Genomic DNA, 20,797 nt, shown 5'->3' with positions numbered 1-20,797 from the left:
ATATCCATCTTTGCTTCCGTTATAGTTAAAGTTTGACTCTAATTTTGATGCAAAGGGCCAGCCAAGATAATCGACACTCTCGTTTCTCTCACACTAGTGGACCATTCGCTAACAATGTGTTTTCCAAAGAGTCGACATGTTGTCAGAAAACATGACTGACGGCCATCTGCTAGCCTGCTGTGTGCTTCACGCAGCCTGTGCTAAAGTGAGCAGATACACTGCAGCTGCGAGCCTGCACCCTTTGCCAGCCCGAGGTCACTTCCTCTCAAGGCTACTTCCTGCGTACCACCCAGGGAGCTTCTCTTTGCCACTGTGGCCGTTAGCTTGCTTTTTGGGGGCTTACCCCGAGGTGTACTATGAAGCAATCTGTGACAAATTTTTGGCAAAATATTAACAGAATCTGATTAAGCTGTGATTTTTGCTTGATGTTCACCATTCTCCCTTTGTTTATTTATTTACTCTGGTGGCTTGGGGAAAGCCAACATATTTGCATTTTAATACTTTGAACTAGTCTGAGTACAAAACTACACAGGCATTCCTGTAACCTTCCTGAAGACCTGAGTGCACTGAAACATGAGTCCAGGGGACTGCTAAGCTTGGGAACTGTACCCATTTACTAGTGTCGCAGTATAATGTGGAAAAGAAGCCGAGGATTGTGGGTAAGTGGGCTAACCATGTAACAAACAAAACTAAAAATGGAAAGAGCTCCAAAATGCCATCAGTGACTCACTGATTTGAAGCAATCATCGCAGTTTGCTGTGGAGAGCAAAACATCCTGATGGGTTCTAAGAAGTCCTTGACTGACAGATGGTAGTTTAAATGTGTAGGAAACCTCATACTCCCGATTCCGTGTTAGCGTGTTCCTGTTGTAAGCGTGTTCCCTGTGACCCCGCATGATTCAAGGGAACTCAACACACTAATCAAGACAGGAAGCACTTGAAATAGCCACAAGCATTATTTTGCATGTTATGCTCATTTTATTTTAAATCAATTATTTAGGGATCATTAAAATTCTACAAACACTGTTTAAAAGTTACAACATTCAAATGTATTGATAAATGGACACAATACTAATGGAGATAGCAATTCGGTATAGAAAACACACAGTTGATAAGCATTTTTATGACTGGTGCTAGGTGACTTGTTTTGTGTGAATCAACATCACCACTCTTTCTCCAAAACAGTTGTTATTCTCACAGAAGACATAATGGAATTGTTCCACTGTATTTAATGGCCAACCCCAACCCCCAGCTAACCAGCTCAGTGCCACCTAGCACCCACTCATGAGTCAGAGCCTGTTAGTACATGTCTGAGCATAAGGAGATGGACCAGAGCCATGTTAGCAGTGATAGCGACCCGCTGTATCGACTGTGTCTGTCTGTCAATAAACGCCACTCCTGGGGAGGGTGCCAATGGGAATAACCCCCTCTCCCCCCCTCACTGCACAAACATTCACCCTGTCTCCATTTGATTTCCAGCTCATCGAGGATGAACATGAATTTGTGTGTGTGAAGAGAGAAAGAAAGAGAGAGAGAGAGAGAGAGAGAGTGTGAGAGAGAGAGATGGAGTGGTTGGGGACTGACCTGGGTCTGACAGCTGAAATTCTGGCTGACCGGGTGACGTGGCTTGTGGACCCGCTACGGGGGCTCTCCTCAAACGGGTTGGAGGAGGAGACTTCGGAGAATGGGCTGGAGGAGGAGACTTCAGTGAACAGGTTGGAGGAGGTGGCTTCAGTGAACAGGTTGGAGGAGGAGGCTTCAGTGAACAGGTTGGAGGATGAGGCTTCAGTGAACAGGTTGGAGGAGGAGGCTTCAGTGAACAGGTTGGAGGAGGAGGCTTCAGTGAACAGGTTGGAGGAGGAGACTTCAGTGAACAGGTTGTTCAGAACTGCCTCTTCCTCCCTCCTCTGTATCTCCTCTTCCTCCCTCCTCCTCATCTTCTCCTCTTCCTCTCTCCTCCTCATCTCCTCCTCTACCTCCCTTCTCCTCATCTCCTCTTCCTTCCTCCTCTTCATCTCTTCCTCCTTCCTTCTCATCTCCTCTTTCTTCTTCATCTCCTCCTCTTCCTCCCTCATCTCCTCTTCTTTCCTCCTCCTCAGTTCCTCCTCTTCCTCCCTCCTCCTCATATCTTCCTCTTCCTTTCTCCTCTTCATCTTCTCCTCTTCCTCCCTTCTTATCATCTCCTCTTTCTTCTTCATCTCCCCCTCTTCCTCCCTCATCCTCCTCATCTTCTCTTCTTCTTCCTCCTTCCTCCTCATCTCCTCTTCCTTCCTCCTCCTCAGCTCTTCTTCCTCTCTCCTTCTCATCTCTTCCTCTTCCTCTCTCATCTTCATCTCCTCCTCTTCCTCCCTTATTCTCATCTCCTCTTTCTTCTTCATCTCCTCTTCTACCTCCCTTCTCCTCATCTCCTCTTCCTTCCTTCTCTTCATCTCTTCCTCCCTCCTTCTCATCTCCTCTTTCTTCTTCATCTCCTCCTCTTCCTCCCTCATCTCCTCTTCCTTCCTCCTCCTCAGCTCTTCTTCCTCTCTCCTTCTCATCTCTTCCTCTCTCCTCTTCATCCTCTCCTCTTCCTCCCTTATTCTCATCTCCTCTTTCTTCCTCATCTCCTCCTCTTCCTCCCTTTTCCTCATTTTTTCCTCTTCCTCCTCCTTCCTTCTCATCTCCTCCTCCTTCCTCCTCCTCAGCTCCTCTTCTTCCTTCCTCCTCCTCAGCTGCTCTTCTTCCTCCCTCCTCCTCACCTCATCTTCTCTCCTCCTCATCTCCTGTTCTTCCTCCCTCTTTTTCTGCTCCTCCCTCCTCCTTTCTTGTTCTACCATCTGCTTCTCATGTTCTTCCTTTAACCTCCTCATCTCCTGCTCTTCCTCAATCCTCTTCTTCTCTTTCTCCTCCCTCTGTCTTTCTTGCTCTTCCTCCAGCCTCCTCATGTCCTGCTCCTCTCTGCTCTCCTCCTCTTCACTGTACCTGTGGATGTCACTGCTCCCCTGTCCCCTCTGCAGATCTTCCACAGAGCCCTGGTCAGAGCCGCTGAGACTGAGGGTGGAGTTTGCCGGAGGCGTCTGCATTTGCCCTGCCCCTCCCTGCTTAGAGCGGCCCAGGAGAAAGGAGGCGCCCTGGGACCCCTTGCTGTCCGAGCTGCCCGTCCGCTTGTGAGTCAGGAACTTGAATTTCTTCTTCCCTGTGGGGTAGGAGGGACATAAATGCTTAAAGCTGAGAAAGGGAATAAGTAACAGTGCGTCTCACAAAAGATCTGACATTACAAACTCTGCTTCTTTTTAAAATAAAACATTTTCATTTTTTGATACATTGAAGGTTCATTTTCAATTTAAATATATTCATTAATGAATAGTTTTATGCTGGGGTCTTTACATTTGTGAATATGGAAGTGCATGAAAAATATGTCATCAATGTAAGTAGTCAATCTCATGGATGATCTAGGTAATCGATCTCATGGATGATCTCAGTAATTGATCTCATGGATGATCTCAGTAATTGATCTCATGGATGATCTTAGTAATCGATCACATGGATGATCTCTAATCGATCTCATGGATGATCTTAGTAATCGATATCATGATGATCTCAGTAATCGATCTCATGGATGATCTCAGTAATTGATCTCATGGATGATCTTAGTAATCAATCTCATGTATCTGAACAGCACACATATACATGTTACAGCATCCATCCATTCATCCATTATCTTTTCCCGCTTATTCCTGGGCAGGGTCGCAGGAGGTGCTGGAGCCTATCCCAGCATGCACTGGGTGAGCATACACCCTGGACAGTTTGCCAGTCCACCCTGGGGCCATTCACTCATACACTCATACCTAGGAGAAATTTAGACACGTCAATTAAGGCCTCCAACAGAAAGGCCCAGGCCGGGATTCGGAACCAAAGACCTCCTTGCTGTGAGGGAACAGTGGTACCCACTGCACTACCGTGCCGCCCCATGATGTCACGCCCCTCACCTTTTCATTTTTTGATACATTGAAGGTTCATTTTCAATTTAAATATATTCATTAATGAATAGTTTTATGCTGGGGTCTTTACATTTGTGAATATGGAAGTGCATGAAAAATATGTCATCAATGTAAGTAGTCAATCTCATGGATGATCTAGGTAATCGATCTCATGGATGATCTCAGTAATTGATCTCATGGATGATCTCAGTAATTGATCTCATGGATGATCTTAGTAATCGATCACATGGATGATCTCTAATCGATCTCATGGATGATCTTAGTAATCGATATCATGATGATCTCAGTAATCGATCTCATGGATGATCTTAGTAATTGATCTCATGGATGATCTCAGTAATTGATCTCATGGATGATCTTAGTAATCGATCACATGGATGATCTCTAATCGATCTCATGGATGATCTCAGTAATCGATCTCATGGATGATCTTAGTAATCGATATCATGGATGATCTCAGTAATCAATCTCATAGACGATCTCTAATCAATCTCATGGATGATCTCAGTAATCGATCTCATGGATGATCTCAGTAATTGATCTCATGGATGATCTTAGTAATCAATCTCATGTATCTGAACAGCACACATATACATGTTACAGCATCCATCCATTCATCCATTATCTTTTCCCGCTTATTCCTGGGCAGGGTCGCAGGAGGTGCTGGAGCCTATCCCAGCATGCACTGGGTGAGCATACACCCTGGACAGTTTGCCAGTCCACCCTGGGGCCATTCACTCATACACTCATACCTAGGAGAAATTTAGACACGTCAATTAAGGCCTCCAACAGAAAGGCCCAGGCCGGGATTCGGAACCAAAGACCTCCTTGCTGTGAGGGAACAGTGGTACCCACTGCACTACCGTGCCGCCCCATGATGTCACGCCCCTCACCTTCAGGGGAGTCCAGGTTGAGCCCTGACGAACGGCTGCCACTGAGGGCGGAGTTTTTCTCGGGGAGGGACCCGAGGGTCACCATTGACTGGGAAGCGTCGCGCTGCAGGTTGGACTTGGGGGCGAACAGCGACTTGATCTTGGACTTCTTCTTCTTCTTGTCTGCCCCATGGTCCGCATGGCCCTCACCCTCCCCCTCGCTGTCCGTCATCACCTGAGTGCTGCTGGCCAAGGAGGAGGAGGCGGGCACAATGGCGGAGGCGGAGTCTGAGAGGTCGCCCTTTTTTCCGCGGATCTTGTCCTTCAGCTTCCCCATGCGGGAGCGCGACTTGCCCTGCCCCGACAGGTCAAACATGCTGGCTGTCATGTTGTTCCTCATAAACTGGATGTCCAGGAGAACCTCCCCTCTCTCCTTGTCCTCTTTTCCATGCTTGTCCAGTAGCTTGAACCATCTGTCAGGCGAAAGAGAGAAGGATCTGTATCAGTACTCTGCTTTGCCCCTCTCTACGTCCATTTAAGAATTGTAATTGACATTTGTGAGACTAGCCAGTGAGCTAGTTTCACTGAGTTTTTTTCAGGTAAATTAGTTAGCTTACTATGCTGTGCTTGATAAGTTCTGATATCCTGCTGACTGAATCCCTCCCTCCCTGGGCATCCCCTAGAGGGTGCTATGGCCAACTACGTGACCGACTAACAGACAGGTATCCTCTCCTTGGCCTGCAGAAACGTGTTTTGACACACAACTGCACAAGAACACGTTCCTCAGCTGGGTATGCTAATAGCACAAACTGGATACTCAACCCAACTTACAAAAATAACAAAACTGTGGATGTCCTGCCCAGGTTCACTGTACAGCCTGAGAGAGGGACAGGGACTACAGGAACACATTAATGGACCAAGAACACTGTAATCCTCAGCAAAAAGAATGAGACTGCATTCATAGCTTTTGCACAGGCCAACACGCCACTCTAAAGACGACCTGCGGTCACAGCATCCTCTACTCTGCAGAACAGGACCATGACCTTACCAGCTCTTCTCTGAACAATCAAAGCCTATTCCACACATTAAGCACTTAACACAGGCAACATTCCCCTCATTTAATGGGAAATTGCAAACTTGTTTTTCTTTTGTAATACAAGCCACAGCAGGGATGCCATTACACACAGACAGCTCAAATGGGAATGACATTTCTATCACATTGCAAATTGGAACTGTTTATTAAAAATAAAAATACTTCAAATCATTTTGATGCCGACATGTAAACTAGCAACTGCACATTTTGGTCACAGCATGAAAGCTGGAGTTAAGCTTTCCAGCTCTTATGGTCTTATATATACAGGACATTATCACAGACATATGGATCTGATCAAGGCAAGATGTGAAGGAGAATTCATAAGGAAAAGGCAAATGCGGTGCTAAGAGAATCCGACTACACTTACACTAGGCTACATAATTATGCGACGGTCGATGTTATTGACGTGGGTCTGCCGTGGTGAAACTACAATGTTCCGAAGATGGACTACTAAAAGCGCATCTTAAATACTTTGCTCCGTGCGTTCTTACTGTGTTGTTTCATGCAAGCTATATAAACGTGGACAACCCGGTGAAAAATATTACTTCATTACCAAGGTTGGAATTGAAATAAAAAAGGAATATAGGCTACCAGTCACAAAAGTGAAACGAAATGGTTGTCACATTAAGAATGGTTGCTCACACTCACCCTCCTGTCCACTCATATTTATCGACATGAATCCCAATTAGTATGACTGTATGAAAATAATTGTTATATTTAATGCAAGATAGTCATAACATGTTAGGCCTACAAATCTACTAATGTAGATATCATCATTCTCAAACATGTTGAATGTCTCATATCCCTTCATCTTGAAAGACAGACTTCTGTGTTATGGTTAATATGCTGATTATGATCTGATTATAAGCCTATGCATATAATAGCTTAAGAACCACCACACAACCCAGTCATGTTGATCATTTGTTTTCGTGAACAGCCGAATGGTGCGTCGCTTTAAATGTTGCTGCTGTAAGGAATTGTGGGACGGCATTATCTCCTTTCCTTTCGTAAAGGACGGTCCAGTGTACCCTATGCTAAAGGAGATAAGAAAGGAAGCATTGAAGCACATTTCCTTAGCATTTAGACAATTCAACCAGCTCTTATCATAGCTGCCACTTAGATACTTCCGGGTCATTTCACTCAGTTAGGAACATTCCTCAGCAAAAAGGACTATTCGGACGCAGCCCCGGACTTATATACTGTATACAGGACACTCTGGTAGACACGGGGGATGTATATACTGTATACAGGACACTATGGTAGACACAGGGGACGTATATACTGTATAAAGGACACTATGGTGGACACAGGGGACGTATATACTGTATAAAGGACACTATGGTAGACACAGCGGTCGTATATACTGTATACAGGACACTATGGTAGACACAGGGGACGTATACACTGTATAAAGGACACTATGGTAGACACAGGGGACGTATATACTGTATAAAGGACACTATGGTAGACACAGCGGTCGTATATACTGTATACAGGACACTATGGTAGACACAGGGGTCGTATATACTGTATAAAGGACACTATGGTGGACACAGCGGTCGTATATACTGTATACAGGACACTATGGTAGACACAGGGGTCGTATACACTGTATACAGGACACTATGGTAGACACAGGGGTCGTATATACTGTATACAGGACACTATGGTAGACACAGCGGTCGTACATACTGAATACAGGACACTATGGTAGACACGGGGGATGTATATACTGTATACAGGACACTATGGTAGACACAGGGGACGTATATACTGTATAAAGGACACTATGGTGGACACAGGGGACGTATATACTGTATAAAGGACACTATGGTAGACACAGCGGTTGTATATACTGTATACAGGACACTATGGTAGACACAGGGGATGTATATACTGTATACAGGACACTATGGTAGACACAGGGGACGTATATACTGTATAAAGGACACTATGGTGGACACAGGGGACGTATATACTGTATAAAGGACACTATGGTAGACACAGCGGTCGTATATACTGTATACAGGACACTATGGTAGACACAGGGGACGTATATACTGTATAAAGGACACTATGGTAGACACAGGGGACGTATATACTGTATAAAGGACACTATGGTAGACACAGCGGTCGTATATACTGTATACAGGACACTATGGTAGACACAGGGGTCGTATATACTGTATAAAGGACACTATGGTAGACACAGCGGTCGTATATACTGTATACAGGACACTATGGTAGACACAGGGGTCGTATGTACTGTATAGAGGACATTATGGTAGACAGAGGGTCTTATATATACAGGACACTATGGTAGACACAGGGGTCGTATATACTGTATGGAGGACACAATGGTAGACACAGAGTCTTATATACTGAATACAGGACACTATGGTAGACACAGGCTCTTACATACTGAATACAGGACACTTTGGTAGACACAGGGTCTTATATACTGTATACAAGACACTATGGTAGACATAGGGTCCTATATACCGTATACAGGACACTATGGTAGACACAGGAGTCGTATATACTGTATACATGACATTATGGAAGACACAGGGTCTTATACTAAAGACAGGACACTATGATGGACACAGGGATCGTATATACTGTATAGAGGACACTATGGTAGACACAGGGTCTTGTATATACATGACACTATGGTAGACACAGGGGTCGTATATACTGTATAAAGGACACTATGGTAGACACAGGGGTCGTATATACCATATAGAGGACACTATGGTAGACACAGGGGTCGTATATACTGTATAGAGGACACTATGGTAGACACAGGGGTTGTATATACGGTAGAGGATACTATTGTAGACACAGGGGTCGTATATACTGTATACAGGACACTATGGTAGACACAATGGTCGTATATACTGTACAGAGGACACTATGGTAGACACAGGGTCGTATACGCTCACAGGCGACTTTATTAGGTACACTTTTTCAACTGCTCGTTAACGCAAAAATCTAATCAGCCAATCATGTGGCAGCAACTCTATGCATTTAGGCTTGTAGACATGGTCAAGACGATCTGCCGAAGTTCAAACCAAGCATCAGAATGGGGAAGAAAGGTGATTTAAGTGACTTTGAACATGGCATGGTTGTTGGTGCAAGACGGGTTGGTTTGAATATTTCAGAAACTGCTGATCTACTGGGATTTTCGTTACAACCGAGGTATGCAGAAGAGCATCTCTGAACGCACAACATGAGGAACCTTGAAGCAGATGGGCTACAGCATCAGAAGCCAACCCAATACTAGCAAGTTATACCTAATAAAGTGGCCGGTGAGTGTATACAGTTATTGGCTGAAATGATTTTGATTTTCAATCACAGAGGTCAGAGTCCAGACAGAGATGGAGAGGTGGATTTGGTCACTTATTGACAGCATTCCACTGCATTGACATACTGCAGGCTCTTTAAATCAGGGCCAGCAACCAGGGTTCAGCCAAACCCACACAATCATACGCACTCATACGCACTCACACAATCATACGCACTCACACACACATACTCATACGCACTCATACGAACTCATATGCACTCACACAAACAATCATATGCACTCACACACACAGTCATACGCACTCATACACACTCACACACACAATCATATGCACTCACACACACAGTCATACGCACTCATACGTACTCACACACACACACTCATATGCACTCATACACACTCATACGAACTCATACGCACTCACACACACAATCATATGCACTCACACACACAGTCATACGCACTCATACGTACTCACACACACACACTCATACACACTCATACGAACTCATACACACTCACACACACAATCATACGCACTCATACGCACTCACACACACACTCAAACCCACTCATACACACACACAAACACACACTCATTCACACTCCTACACACACACACATTCACACTCATGCATACACACACACACTCATACACCCACACACGAGCATTCATGCACACACACACACACTCATACACCCACACACGCGCACCCACACAAACACACACACACACTCATTCACACTCATACACCCACACACACACACTCATACGCACTCACACACACACCCATACGCACTCATACACACTCACACACACCCATACGCACTCATACACACACACACACACACACACACACACACTCACAAAAGTTGGTCAGCGTGTCGTTTCTCTGTTATCCCTCCATTCCCTCTGCTGTCCTGACTGCTCTCTTTTTGACAGGGTCTGGGCCTTACACTGTACTCACTGAGCTCAGCACAATCAAACAGCCGTCAAAAATATTCAGGAAAACAGCCCAGGACAGTCGCGGAAAAATCAAGCAGGCGCTGCACAAATTCAGATTGGGGGGGTGGTGGGGTTGTTGACTTATAATGTTGGTCATAACTGCCTGGTAATCTATTTTATGAACCTGACTCTGTGGAGGAAAGTGGGCGGAGGGACTGTGTTGACAGTTGAACAATGAGGAAGTTTGGTTGGAGAAGGTCACAAAAAGGGCTGTGCCAGTTTCTGCTTACATTGAGAGGACGTGGGAACAGTGCCTCGTCCTCATGTGCTTGTATGAATCCCTTTAAAAAGCATTATAGCAGGCGTGTGAGGAACACCAGCTGATCATTCTCGTTGAACTGGTTCATCCACTAAAACAATATAGAAATACTTCCAGTCAGCTCATAAATAATAGCACAGCTTACTAAGATATTTCACACCACTCCTCAGACCTGAACAACAGCATGAAGGCATTGTATCTGTGATGAGATTTTTCACAGTCCATTCATCTGGTATTTAATGCCTCAATGTTTGAAACTAATATGAATAAAGCATCTTGTCTAGACTCTATAACATAGGTCATTTTCCAAATTAGTCATATAAAAAAGGGATATGCACCACCAGGGATCTCATGGCCTGGGACGCCAAGAAACAGCTGTACTGGGGTTGTACTGATCAGGCCCATTACGAGAAACATTCCCCAGCTATACTCAGAGCTGTAATTAAATGAACATGACATCCTGTCAGGTTAATCATAGTTCTAAATAAATTAGTTTTATACAATCCATTTGGATATAGTACACCAAAAACTTGCTTTCCCAGTTTTAGAATCTATGTATATGTGCTGTGTTAATTAGACTGGGGCTAGCTGTATACATGTGCTGTGTTAATGAGACTGGGGCTAACTGTAAATATGTGCTGTGTTAATGAGACTGGGGCTAGCTGTATATATGTGCTGTGTTAATGAGACTGGGGCTAGCTGTATATATGTGATGTGTTAATTAGACTGGGGCTAGCTGTATATATGTGCTGTGTTAATGAGACTGGGGCTAGCTGTATATATGTGCTGTGTTAATGAGACTGGGGCTAGCTGTATACACGTGCTGTGTTAATTAGACTGGGGCTAGCTGTATATATGTGCTGTGTTAATGAGACTGGGGCTAGCTGTATATATGTGCTGTGTTAATGAGACTGGGGCTAGCTGTATATATGTGCTGTGTTAATGAGACTGGGGCTAGCTGTATATATGTGCTGTGTTAATGAGACTGGGGCTAGCTGTATATATGTGCTGTGTTAATGAGACTGGGGCTAGCTGTATATATGTGATGTGTTAATTAGACTGGGGCTAGCTGTATATATGTGCTGTGTTAATGAGACTGGGGCTAGCTGTATATATGTGCTGTGTTAATGAGACTGGGGCTAGCTGTATATATGTGCTGTGTTAATGAGACTGGGGCTAGCTGTATATTTGTGCTGTGTTAATGAGACTGGGGCTAGCTGTATATTTGTGCTGTGTTAATGAGACTGGGGCTAGCTGTATATATGTGCTGTGTTAATGAGACTGGGGCTAGCTGTATATATGTGCTGTGTTAATGAGACTGGGGCTAGCTGTATGTATGTGCTGTGTTAATTAGACTGGGACTAATGGTTAATGGAAGCGTCGCCTCCTCTACTGTCATTCGAGGAGCAGAGAAACATGCAGCCTTTTGCTAAGACACAAAGAGCTTCCAGCAGACGGATCATGTTTTGTGTCCCTCTCATTCCACACTGCATTCTCAAGTGTTTTCTGGAAGTAGGACAGAAATTCACTGTGGTACTAAATGACAGCCTAACCCTGCTGTAGTACCTAATGCCTGTGTGTGTGTGCGTGTATTTGTGTGTGTGAGAGAGTGTGTGTGCAAGTGTGTGTGTGTGTGTTTGTGTGCGTGTTAAATTTATTATCTGGCTAATGTTAACTTGGACTAACCTTTGCAGGAGTGCCTGCGCTTTAAAAACCTTGTCATGGATCAGCTAGCTGTGACATAAATAACATCCACAGCCGTGTTAGCTCGCTGTCAGCAAAATAATTACTTCAGTTGGAAAGCACAATCAGAATTCAGTGGATCCAGTGCCATTTAAGAGAGAGATGTGTCCGGATAAAAACGATGCAAGTTTTAAACCAGTTTAAATCACAGAAGTGATTTTCTCCAAGTCTTGAATACGTCACAACTCGGCCATCCGACTCGTTCCTGTTCACATGCTTGTTGCCGGACAGAAAGAAAGATGTAGGTGCCGAACTATGAGCCTTATGTGTGCCTGTGCATCAGTTCCTGTCAGGTTGTTTATCTTCTAGGCTAGTAATCGAGTTACAGCAAGAAAACCTAGGTTATTTCAGGTATTAAGAATGCAAATACCACAGGGAATTGAATGCTGCAGTATTATAGTTGTCAAAAAATGTTTGTATGTTTTAAAGTTGTAGCTGTGGTTCACTTATGGCCTTGTATGAAATTTGTTGTTACAGTTCACGCCTGACTCCATGTTTTGTTTGGCCATGCTGGTAAGGGCGATTACGTCACTCGGTTAATTAGTGTTGCATCTAGAGTCCCATTGCTTGATTATCTGACATAATAAGGCGTTCATGTGGACCTTCCTGCTGGGAAACTCAAACACTATGTAAATCCGACACCTCTTGAAAGCAGGGTAAGTGATCTCTTTTGCAGGCTCAGGGAACCCTGGTCATCGCTACGAAGCGTGGTCATGGCAGAGGTTATGTGGGAAAAAGAACTGAAAAGAAAATGAAGAAGTGATTTGGTATGGTTGGATGCCGAGCCCCCAGATCCTTGGGTGTCCCATCAGGAAGGCCGACCCTTGGCCATGGGAGAGCCCCCAGCTCTTCCCTCTCTGGCAGGGAGGGGAAGGGCTTATGTCCCTGCCTCTTGTTTGACTTGTGAACCCAAAGAGAAATTGTAGGGTGAACAGAGCTGGGGGGGGGGAAGAGGCAGGGTGAAGAGAGCTGGGGGGGGGGAAGAGGCAGGGTGAAGAGAGCTGGGGAGGGTGGACAGAGCTGGGGGGGGCAGGGTGGACAGAGTCGGGGGGGGGGGGGGGGGGGGGGGGGGGGGGGGGGGGGGGGGGGGAGGCGGGTGGACAGAGATCGGGGGAGGGGGGGTTAGCAGTGCCCTGAATTAAAATAATGATGAGTTGGCGCAAGTTGTTATTATTTCAGCTTAAACTCTCTGACAGCAGCTGATTTCCTGTATCCTATCCAGAACTGCTGATAAAAAGCCCTGTGAATGACACAACCTTATCTTATCACCATCAGCAGCTGTGTGTGCGCACACAAGATTGTGTGTGTGTGTGAGCAAGCCTGTATTTAAGTCTCTGCCTGCGAGCGTGTGTATCGGAAAAATATGTCAAGTGCCCCTCAACCCCTTAATGTTATGATATGTAAGCACTCGTTTGGATCCATGGAGCATAAGAGCTCTACTGATACATTTTGGGCAGCTCAACCGTGCCAAAAAATAAACCCACAGGTCATAGGAGCACGTACAGTCACCATTTTCAACACATCTTAACCCGAGCCTTCATTGTGAGCCCAAAGGAATTCTATCCCCCCGTGCAGTTTAGATCCAAATGAAAAGTGCACCGCGCCTCCAGTGGACTGCTAATACGCACTCTTCATTTAACGAGGTAGTCTTGGCTTTTAATGAAGAAGTCAGCAAGTATCTGACAAATGACCCAGAAGTAGAACAGCTCCTGGGGCTCATCCAGGGGGGCAGGAGGACGAGCAAGCAGACGCACATGCCACACACAGGCCCGTTCTGCTGTGGATGGACCTCTCTCAGCACACAGCGCGTACCCCCTGCTTTAAACTGCAGCTTATTGGACACATCATAAGAATAACAATAAAAATAATAGAATAATAAAACTATAAGAATAAAAAAATAATAACGATGAGAAAAGACAGACAGAAGACGTATGAGGAAATAATGCTCTTTTGTTCACAGGAGCATTGCGTATTGCCCTGCCCAGCCATGCCTTTCTAGCATGGAACACCTTGAGTTGCCAGGCGACCTTTCAGTCCAAAATTAAAGTGACAGTGACAACAAAGAGCAGGGTGGGGCCAGAAAGTGGCATGTCATTATTGTTATGGCGACAGATGATCCCATCAAGGCAAGAGAAAGAGACAAATGAAATGACGTCAGATTAGTGCTCGGAATGATGCACATCTGCACGCCTTTACCCAGGGTACTGTGCAACAATGAGCCTTTACCCAGGGTACTGTGCAACACTGAGCCTTTACCTAGGGTACTGTGCAACATTGAGCCTTTACCCAGGGTACTGTGCAACACTGAGCCTTTACCCAGGGTACTGTGCAACATTGAGCCTTTACCCAGGGTGCACTGCTACAATGAGCCTTTACCCAGGGTGCTGTGCTACATTGAGCCTTTACCCAGGGTGCAGTGCTACATTAAGCCTGCAGCTTACAAATAACCCTTACAGAACACTGCAAGCCTGTAAGGGCCAAAAACAAGGTCTCCCTGCTCCTTAGTCAGATAACACAGAGAACAGAAGCAGCCAGACAGGGTTAGGGGGAAGAGAAGAGAAGAGGAAGAGAGAACAAAGACAGAGATATCTACAATCAATATTGAGCTCAATAAAATCTGTACAAATCTAAAAATATGTTAAAATCTCAGTAATTAATTCTTATAATTGCCTATCTTACTGTATGTGTATGTGTGTGCAAGCGTACATGTGTGTGTAGCTCTCCACCACCCGTCTTTGAGCAGACACACATTTGATTGCGTGTCTTGGTGCACACACACGTTTAATTGCTTGTTTTTGTGTGCAGGCATACACGTTTGATTGCATGTCTTGGTGCAGACACACACACGTTTGATTGCGTGTCTTGGTGCACACACACACACACACGTTTGATTGCGTGTCTTGGTGCACACACACACACACACACACACACACGTTTGATTGCGTGTCTTGGTGCAGACACACACACACACACACACACGTTTGATTGCGTGTCTTGGTGCAGACACATACACACGTTTGATTGCGTGTCTTGGTGCAAACACACACACACACACGTATGATTGTGGGTCTTGGTGCACACACACACACGTTTGATTGCGTGTCTTGGTGCACACACACACACACACACACACACGTTTGATTACGTGTCTTGGTCCTGACACACACACACGTTTGATTGCATGTCTTGGTGCAGACACACACACGTTTGATTGCGTGTCTTGGTGCACACACACATACGTTTGATTGCATGTCTTGGTGCAAACACACACACACACACGTTTGATTGCGTGTCTTGGTGCAAACACACACACGTTTGATTGCGTGTCTTGGTGCACACACACACACACGTTTGATTGCGTGTCTTGGTGCAGACACACACACACGTTTGATTGCATGTCTTGGTGCAGGCACACACACACACACACATTTGATTACGTGCCTTGGTGTGCACACACACACACACACACACACACACGTTTGATTGCGTGTCTTGGTGCACACACACACGCGTTTGATTGCGTGTCTTGGTGCAGACACACACACGTTTGATTGCGTGTCTTGGTGCAGACACACACACGTTTGATTGCGTGTCTTGGTGCAGGCACACACACGCTGCTTTGACAGCAGACTGACTGTGAGCACAGGGAAACCGCTCAGTGTGTGTATAGCACTCAAACACAGGACAGCAGTTGACTCACAGAATTACAGACAGTGGAAACTCGTAACATGGCCTAGCTAAGACTTCAGGGTAACAAACCAATCTGAAATCAGCCTGCAGAGATGGATCTGTTTACCGGACACAGACGGATTCTTTTTCAAAGTAGGTTCACCTTACTCCTGAATAAAACACACAACACGCATACATGTACACTCCCATATAAATGCACATTACATTCAGTTAACCCCTATTCAGAGTGTCAATTTAACAGAACATAAATGCATTACCCTGAGCTATGTGAGCAACTACCACAGACCACCAAGAGTTTGTGAACCTTCATTAAAATAATAAATATATGTCTACATATGCCAGGCTTCAATAATAATAATAATAATAATAATAATAACGTCCCACAACTAGCATTAATATTAAACATAAAGTATACCATACTACACAACGTGTGGTTGTGATTCTAAAATGGATTTGACCAAACTGCATTTTCCTAAAGTAATTATGTAAGAGTGCTGGTGCAAGAATAGGAGGATGCTAGATGAATTAAAAGATTATCTGCAAACTGAATTCTTGAATTCCACATTGCAGTCACAAACACAGATAAGAAATGTAACATCCTTATACTTGCACTTTATCCACATCAGTCTGCTCAGATTCTCAGTCTGCTGCAATACATTTTAATGACCCCAATCGCTGCCTTGAACTGCAGATAATAAACATGGAGTGCATCTGTATAAAATGGTTTCCATGCACCACCCAGCAGAGAACACAACACAAGCTGGAGCCTCCTCAGTTTGTTAGTATGTATTCACAGATCTGTAGGCATACTGTGAAAAAAAACAGTATGCACGCGCGGAAACGCACGCACGCACCTGCATGCACATGCACACAGTTAATGCACTCCAGGATTGAAACGCAGTACACAGGCAGCGGTTTTGGCGATTACACGTACAGTGCAAATGGATTATAGTCTAAAACCGGATAAAGATGAAAATTCTTCACATAGAGAATTGGCGCTATGCAGAAAACATTTTTTTCCTCTTAAAACATTGAGAAAGGAAAGAGCCAAAATATTAATATCTGATTCACTCCGTAAAAGGTTTGAGTTCTATAAATATCACTCCACTTACCGTATTATCAGCAAAAATTCACCACTGTGCTTTAATGTTGCACTTTAACTACTTGACGTTTTTCAAAGAAGCAAGTGAGTCTAGATGCTTCCTTTTAAAAGTCACCCCAAATGAAATACGTGCAGTCGTGATTCTAAAATAGTTTCGTACAAACTCTATATTTTCCTTTGATAAATCACCGGAGGTCGGATTCTTGGAAAGCTAGAGCCATAGCTGCTTCCGCTAACAACTAATAAGAGAGAAACTCACAAAGCGTCTTTATAATTGGGTTGAACCGTCGATCAACATTTCAATAACAGGTCTAGAATGGGCTATCAAAAAAGATCTGATAAAATCGAAACAAATAGCCTACACTAAAATAGACATTTCCTGCGCTGACATTTTCCAGTGAAAAAAAATTACCATTTAAAATTCAACGTCGTCGACCACCAATAAAGCAGCAGTCAGCCGGTAAGTAGCAAGCAATAAAGTCTTTATCAACAGCAGGGATCGCACTTCCGCTTGCAGGGAAACAGCTGGGATAATTGAAAGGCCGTGACAGGAAGTAGAAGTGTATATTTAAAACTGCCTTACTCTTCTATGCTCTTAACCCACGCAAGGACACCGTTTAATTTTTTCTGCGTTTTTTGTCAATAAACTTCAAAATAATACAGCATGCTTGTAGTTTTCCAGCTGCTCGCCCTCGTTTAAATACGTTTCTTATCACTATTGACAGAGCAGTTGGAGCAACCGAAAGGCGCAGAGGACCCCAGTCATTGCCGAACGTGAAATGCTTTTCCCAATCAACGACATACTGTAGGCAAGCTACTACAGGTTCAATCTGACCTAAGATCAGAAGTGAAATACAGAAATTGCATTTGTAGGCTAGCCGGTTATGACAGTTCGTTATTCGAAAGACCGGTTAATGAACATCGGGCCGGTGCAGGCACTCAGCGATTGCCCCGGGCGCCTGGTAATTAAGACTACTATCTGCATAATATGCCAAATAGTCCGAATTTGCGCACTTGCCTACCACTGAGTAGTTGCATACAAGTTGTTGTATAGCCTACTCACTAGGCAAGTGTGCTGATTCGGTCACTGCTACTTTGAAAAGCGCATCTGTAATAGTTTTATATATTAAAAAGCGCTGTACAAAAAAAATATTTGAAATGTTTTCCTGCTTTGTCAACAGCAGAACATGTTATGGGACACAGTAATAGCCGTACGATCACCACAATGAGAAATTCAAGGCCAGAATATAGAAGGCGTACACAAGCACAGTCGAAAAGCTCAGAAATATGTCCGAAACGAACGAACTACCCTTTCCCATAGAAGTTCAGATACTGCTCAAGAGGCGGATTTATTCTGGGTAGAGTGCAGCAGGGACTAGCCTAGTTTATGAACATAGAGTAGAGCCTACATCTACCAGAAAAATGTATTGGATTTGTACCCAAATGTCAGTGTTGCCCATAGACATGTACGCTCTACGGTGTTGCCCCTCGCTTATTGTTAACTGTTCCCGGTAACTGTGGCATTTGAAGAGACATTTGCTATCGACAACGTCCCAAAATTGTCTGAATGGATTGAGCGAAATATGAATAGCACCAAATCTGTCGCAAACACGATTTATATTCCATAATTGAGAAGTCTGCCGAAGCCAAAGCAAAAAAAAAAAAAAAAAAAAAAAAAAAACTATTTTAGGTGGTGAAGCAACGTTAGGCTATTTATTACACCTGTCTTGAGTAAAAAAAAAAAGGATCACTTATTGGCAGATTTTATATTTACACAAACTCTCATTTCCACGGTCGTGGCGCACGGGCCGTGAGAACACTCACTCGGTCTTGCTGCGGTCACTGTTCTCGTTGAGGTCCAGCAGGTTGATGACAGCTTGTCCCAACTGCTTGTCCATCCCCACCAGGGCCCGGTGCATTACCGTAACACGCAGAGTGCATCGCTCTTCGTTACCGTGGTGGAAAAGCGGCAGGTCGAAGCTGGCCTCCTGCTTCCACACGGGCGAAACGGACTTCTCTGCCACAGCGGTGGAGAACCTCTCTTTGGCCACCTGCATGATGGCGTACGCGTCGTTGGTGCCATGTTTGCCCTTGATCCTCAGGTTCCTCGCCTGAAACACCGTTACCTTCACGCTTGTGGGGTACCACTGCTGACTCTGGTCAGCCAAAGACATTGGTATCTGCGGGGAGGGAGATGGGAGGCTTTGGCCGAAATTAGAAAAATAAAAAAAGACTGCGTACCAGAATGTAACTGGCCTTTCTTTTAACACTTTTACACACTTTACCCGTATCTCTTGCTAACTTAAAACGACTCTTGTAAGGAAGGGCGCTTCGCTACGCTCTGGCTGAAGTGACGCACCCTCTTGCATTAGAAGCATTTCTCAATTCCCGACACTCCCCCGGGCCAGTGAACAGGAAGAGGGCGGCTCTGGGCAGTGAGGCAGGCTGTGGCTGCTAGCGGGCAAACTTACATCAACTTTCCCCAGCACTCGGGGATGCATTATGTCATACCTCTGACAGGAGTTAGGCTATCTGAGTTAAAAATAAAAACTTTGCCGACCGTGCACGAAGTAGCCAAATTGCTCTCAATAACCACCGCTCATAAACTACATTAATTATTTTACATTTGTAGATGTATTCCTATCATAATTCATAAAATTCACACATTGTATGTGCCATCCTTTTATGTGTTTGCTCAGTCACATGCGACTGTTTACTCATGGAATCGTGCTTTTTTAATATTGCATAATTCAATAGTCCATTTCATTTAACGGTTGCAACAGTCGAAAGAACAGGTAGGAGCGTCCAACTAGTGGCGAAAATTAGCTCGAGCTGCATCGCTCTACTCAGAAGATCAATAGAGCCCCCATGTGGCTATATGGGGAACCGCACGATTCTTTGAACGCTATTGGGATGGCAGGTATGCCATCCCGCCAAGTTATAGTTTGGGGGGCGGCAGGCCCCACACCAATATAGCACCCAGAGTTCTGCACTTTTCAGGGTTCCCTATAGAAATAACCACAATGCCCACAGACTCTCAGTCCTTAAAAACATTAATTTCTGTACCTTCTGACTCCATTTCAACAGACAGAATTCACAAATAACTTCACACATCCACACAAGAAAGCCCAAAACTTATTGAGTTTTTTCCTCGTCCTCCTCCTCCTCCTCCTCCTCCCCCTCCTTCTTCTTCTTCTTCTTCTTCTTCCTGCCTGATTACATCATCACAAATGCTCCAAGAATAGGTCTCCTCATTGGACATTTAAGTATATCAGCCAATAAAAACATTGGATATGGACACAAAGTTCACATGTATACACATTTAAAAAGCATAACTTTGCTTAGCTCCAATAACTACTTGCCTTGTAGCTCACTGGGTATAAAGCACATTTAAGAACAACTTTCCTTGACCAAAGTGCTGTAGAACTCAATGTGCTGTACAAATAAATAAATACATATTTTTGAATAAGGGTTGTTTAGTTTCTGTGAAATCTATTGTTGAAAGTTGTAACTTGCTGTCATTTTTGTATCAATAATTTTGTGTGCATATATATCACAGCCTTAAAACACAGATAAAATCAGTAATAAGCCTAAATAAAAGTTAGTCATCAAAAATAAATTTGTCCTGGGACATGAATACAAATAATATTAATTTCAAATTCAGTCCAACCTTAATTTCCAGACTGTTTCTCACTTAATTTCTGTACAGTGGAATTAAATTCGTCCTGTGACTGCTGGAACTT

At 44.3% G+C, this 20,797-nt stretch overlaps 1 protein-coding gene across 4 annotated transcripts in view; it reads right to left on the bottom strand.

The window, feature by feature from the left end:
• The window catches only part of rab11fip1b (RAB11 family interacting protein 1 (class I) b), a 30,751-nt gene extending 11,290 nt beyond the window's left edge, over positions 1–19,461 (bottom strand). Inside the window, exons 1-3 of one of the 4 annotated variants that reach the window (XM_035390993.1) lie at positions 18,879–19,461; positions 4,873–5,324; positions 1,584–3,174 (exon numbers count right to left, since the gene is read on the bottom strand). In XM_035390993.1, coding sequence (XP_035246884.1) covers positions 1,584–3,174; positions 4,873–5,324; positions 18,879–19,228 — 2,393 coding nt within the window. In that variant the 5' untranslated portion in view covers positions 19,229–19,461. Of the gene's footprint in view, positions 1–1,583; positions 3,175–4,872; positions 5,325–17,064; positions 17,415–17,466; positions 17,558–18,878 lie in introns of those variants that run through there. The other 3 variants (XM_035390996.1, XM_035390995.1, XM_035390994.1) reach the window with 3 other exon arrangements.
• Positions 19,462–20,797: the final 1,336 nt, after the last annotated feature.

Source organism: Anguilla anguilla, chromosome 14, assembly GCF_013347855.1.
Source record: "Anguilla anguilla isolate fAngAng1 chromosome 14, fAngAng1.pri, whole genome shotgun sequence".
In the NCBI taxonomy this organism is placed as follows: Eukaryota; Metazoa; Chordata; class Actinopteri; order Anguilliformes; family Anguillidae; genus Anguilla; species Anguilla anguilla.
The sequence above is the reverse complement of the archived record's forward strand: the minus strand, read 5'-3'. Positions and strand labels throughout refer to the sequence as shown.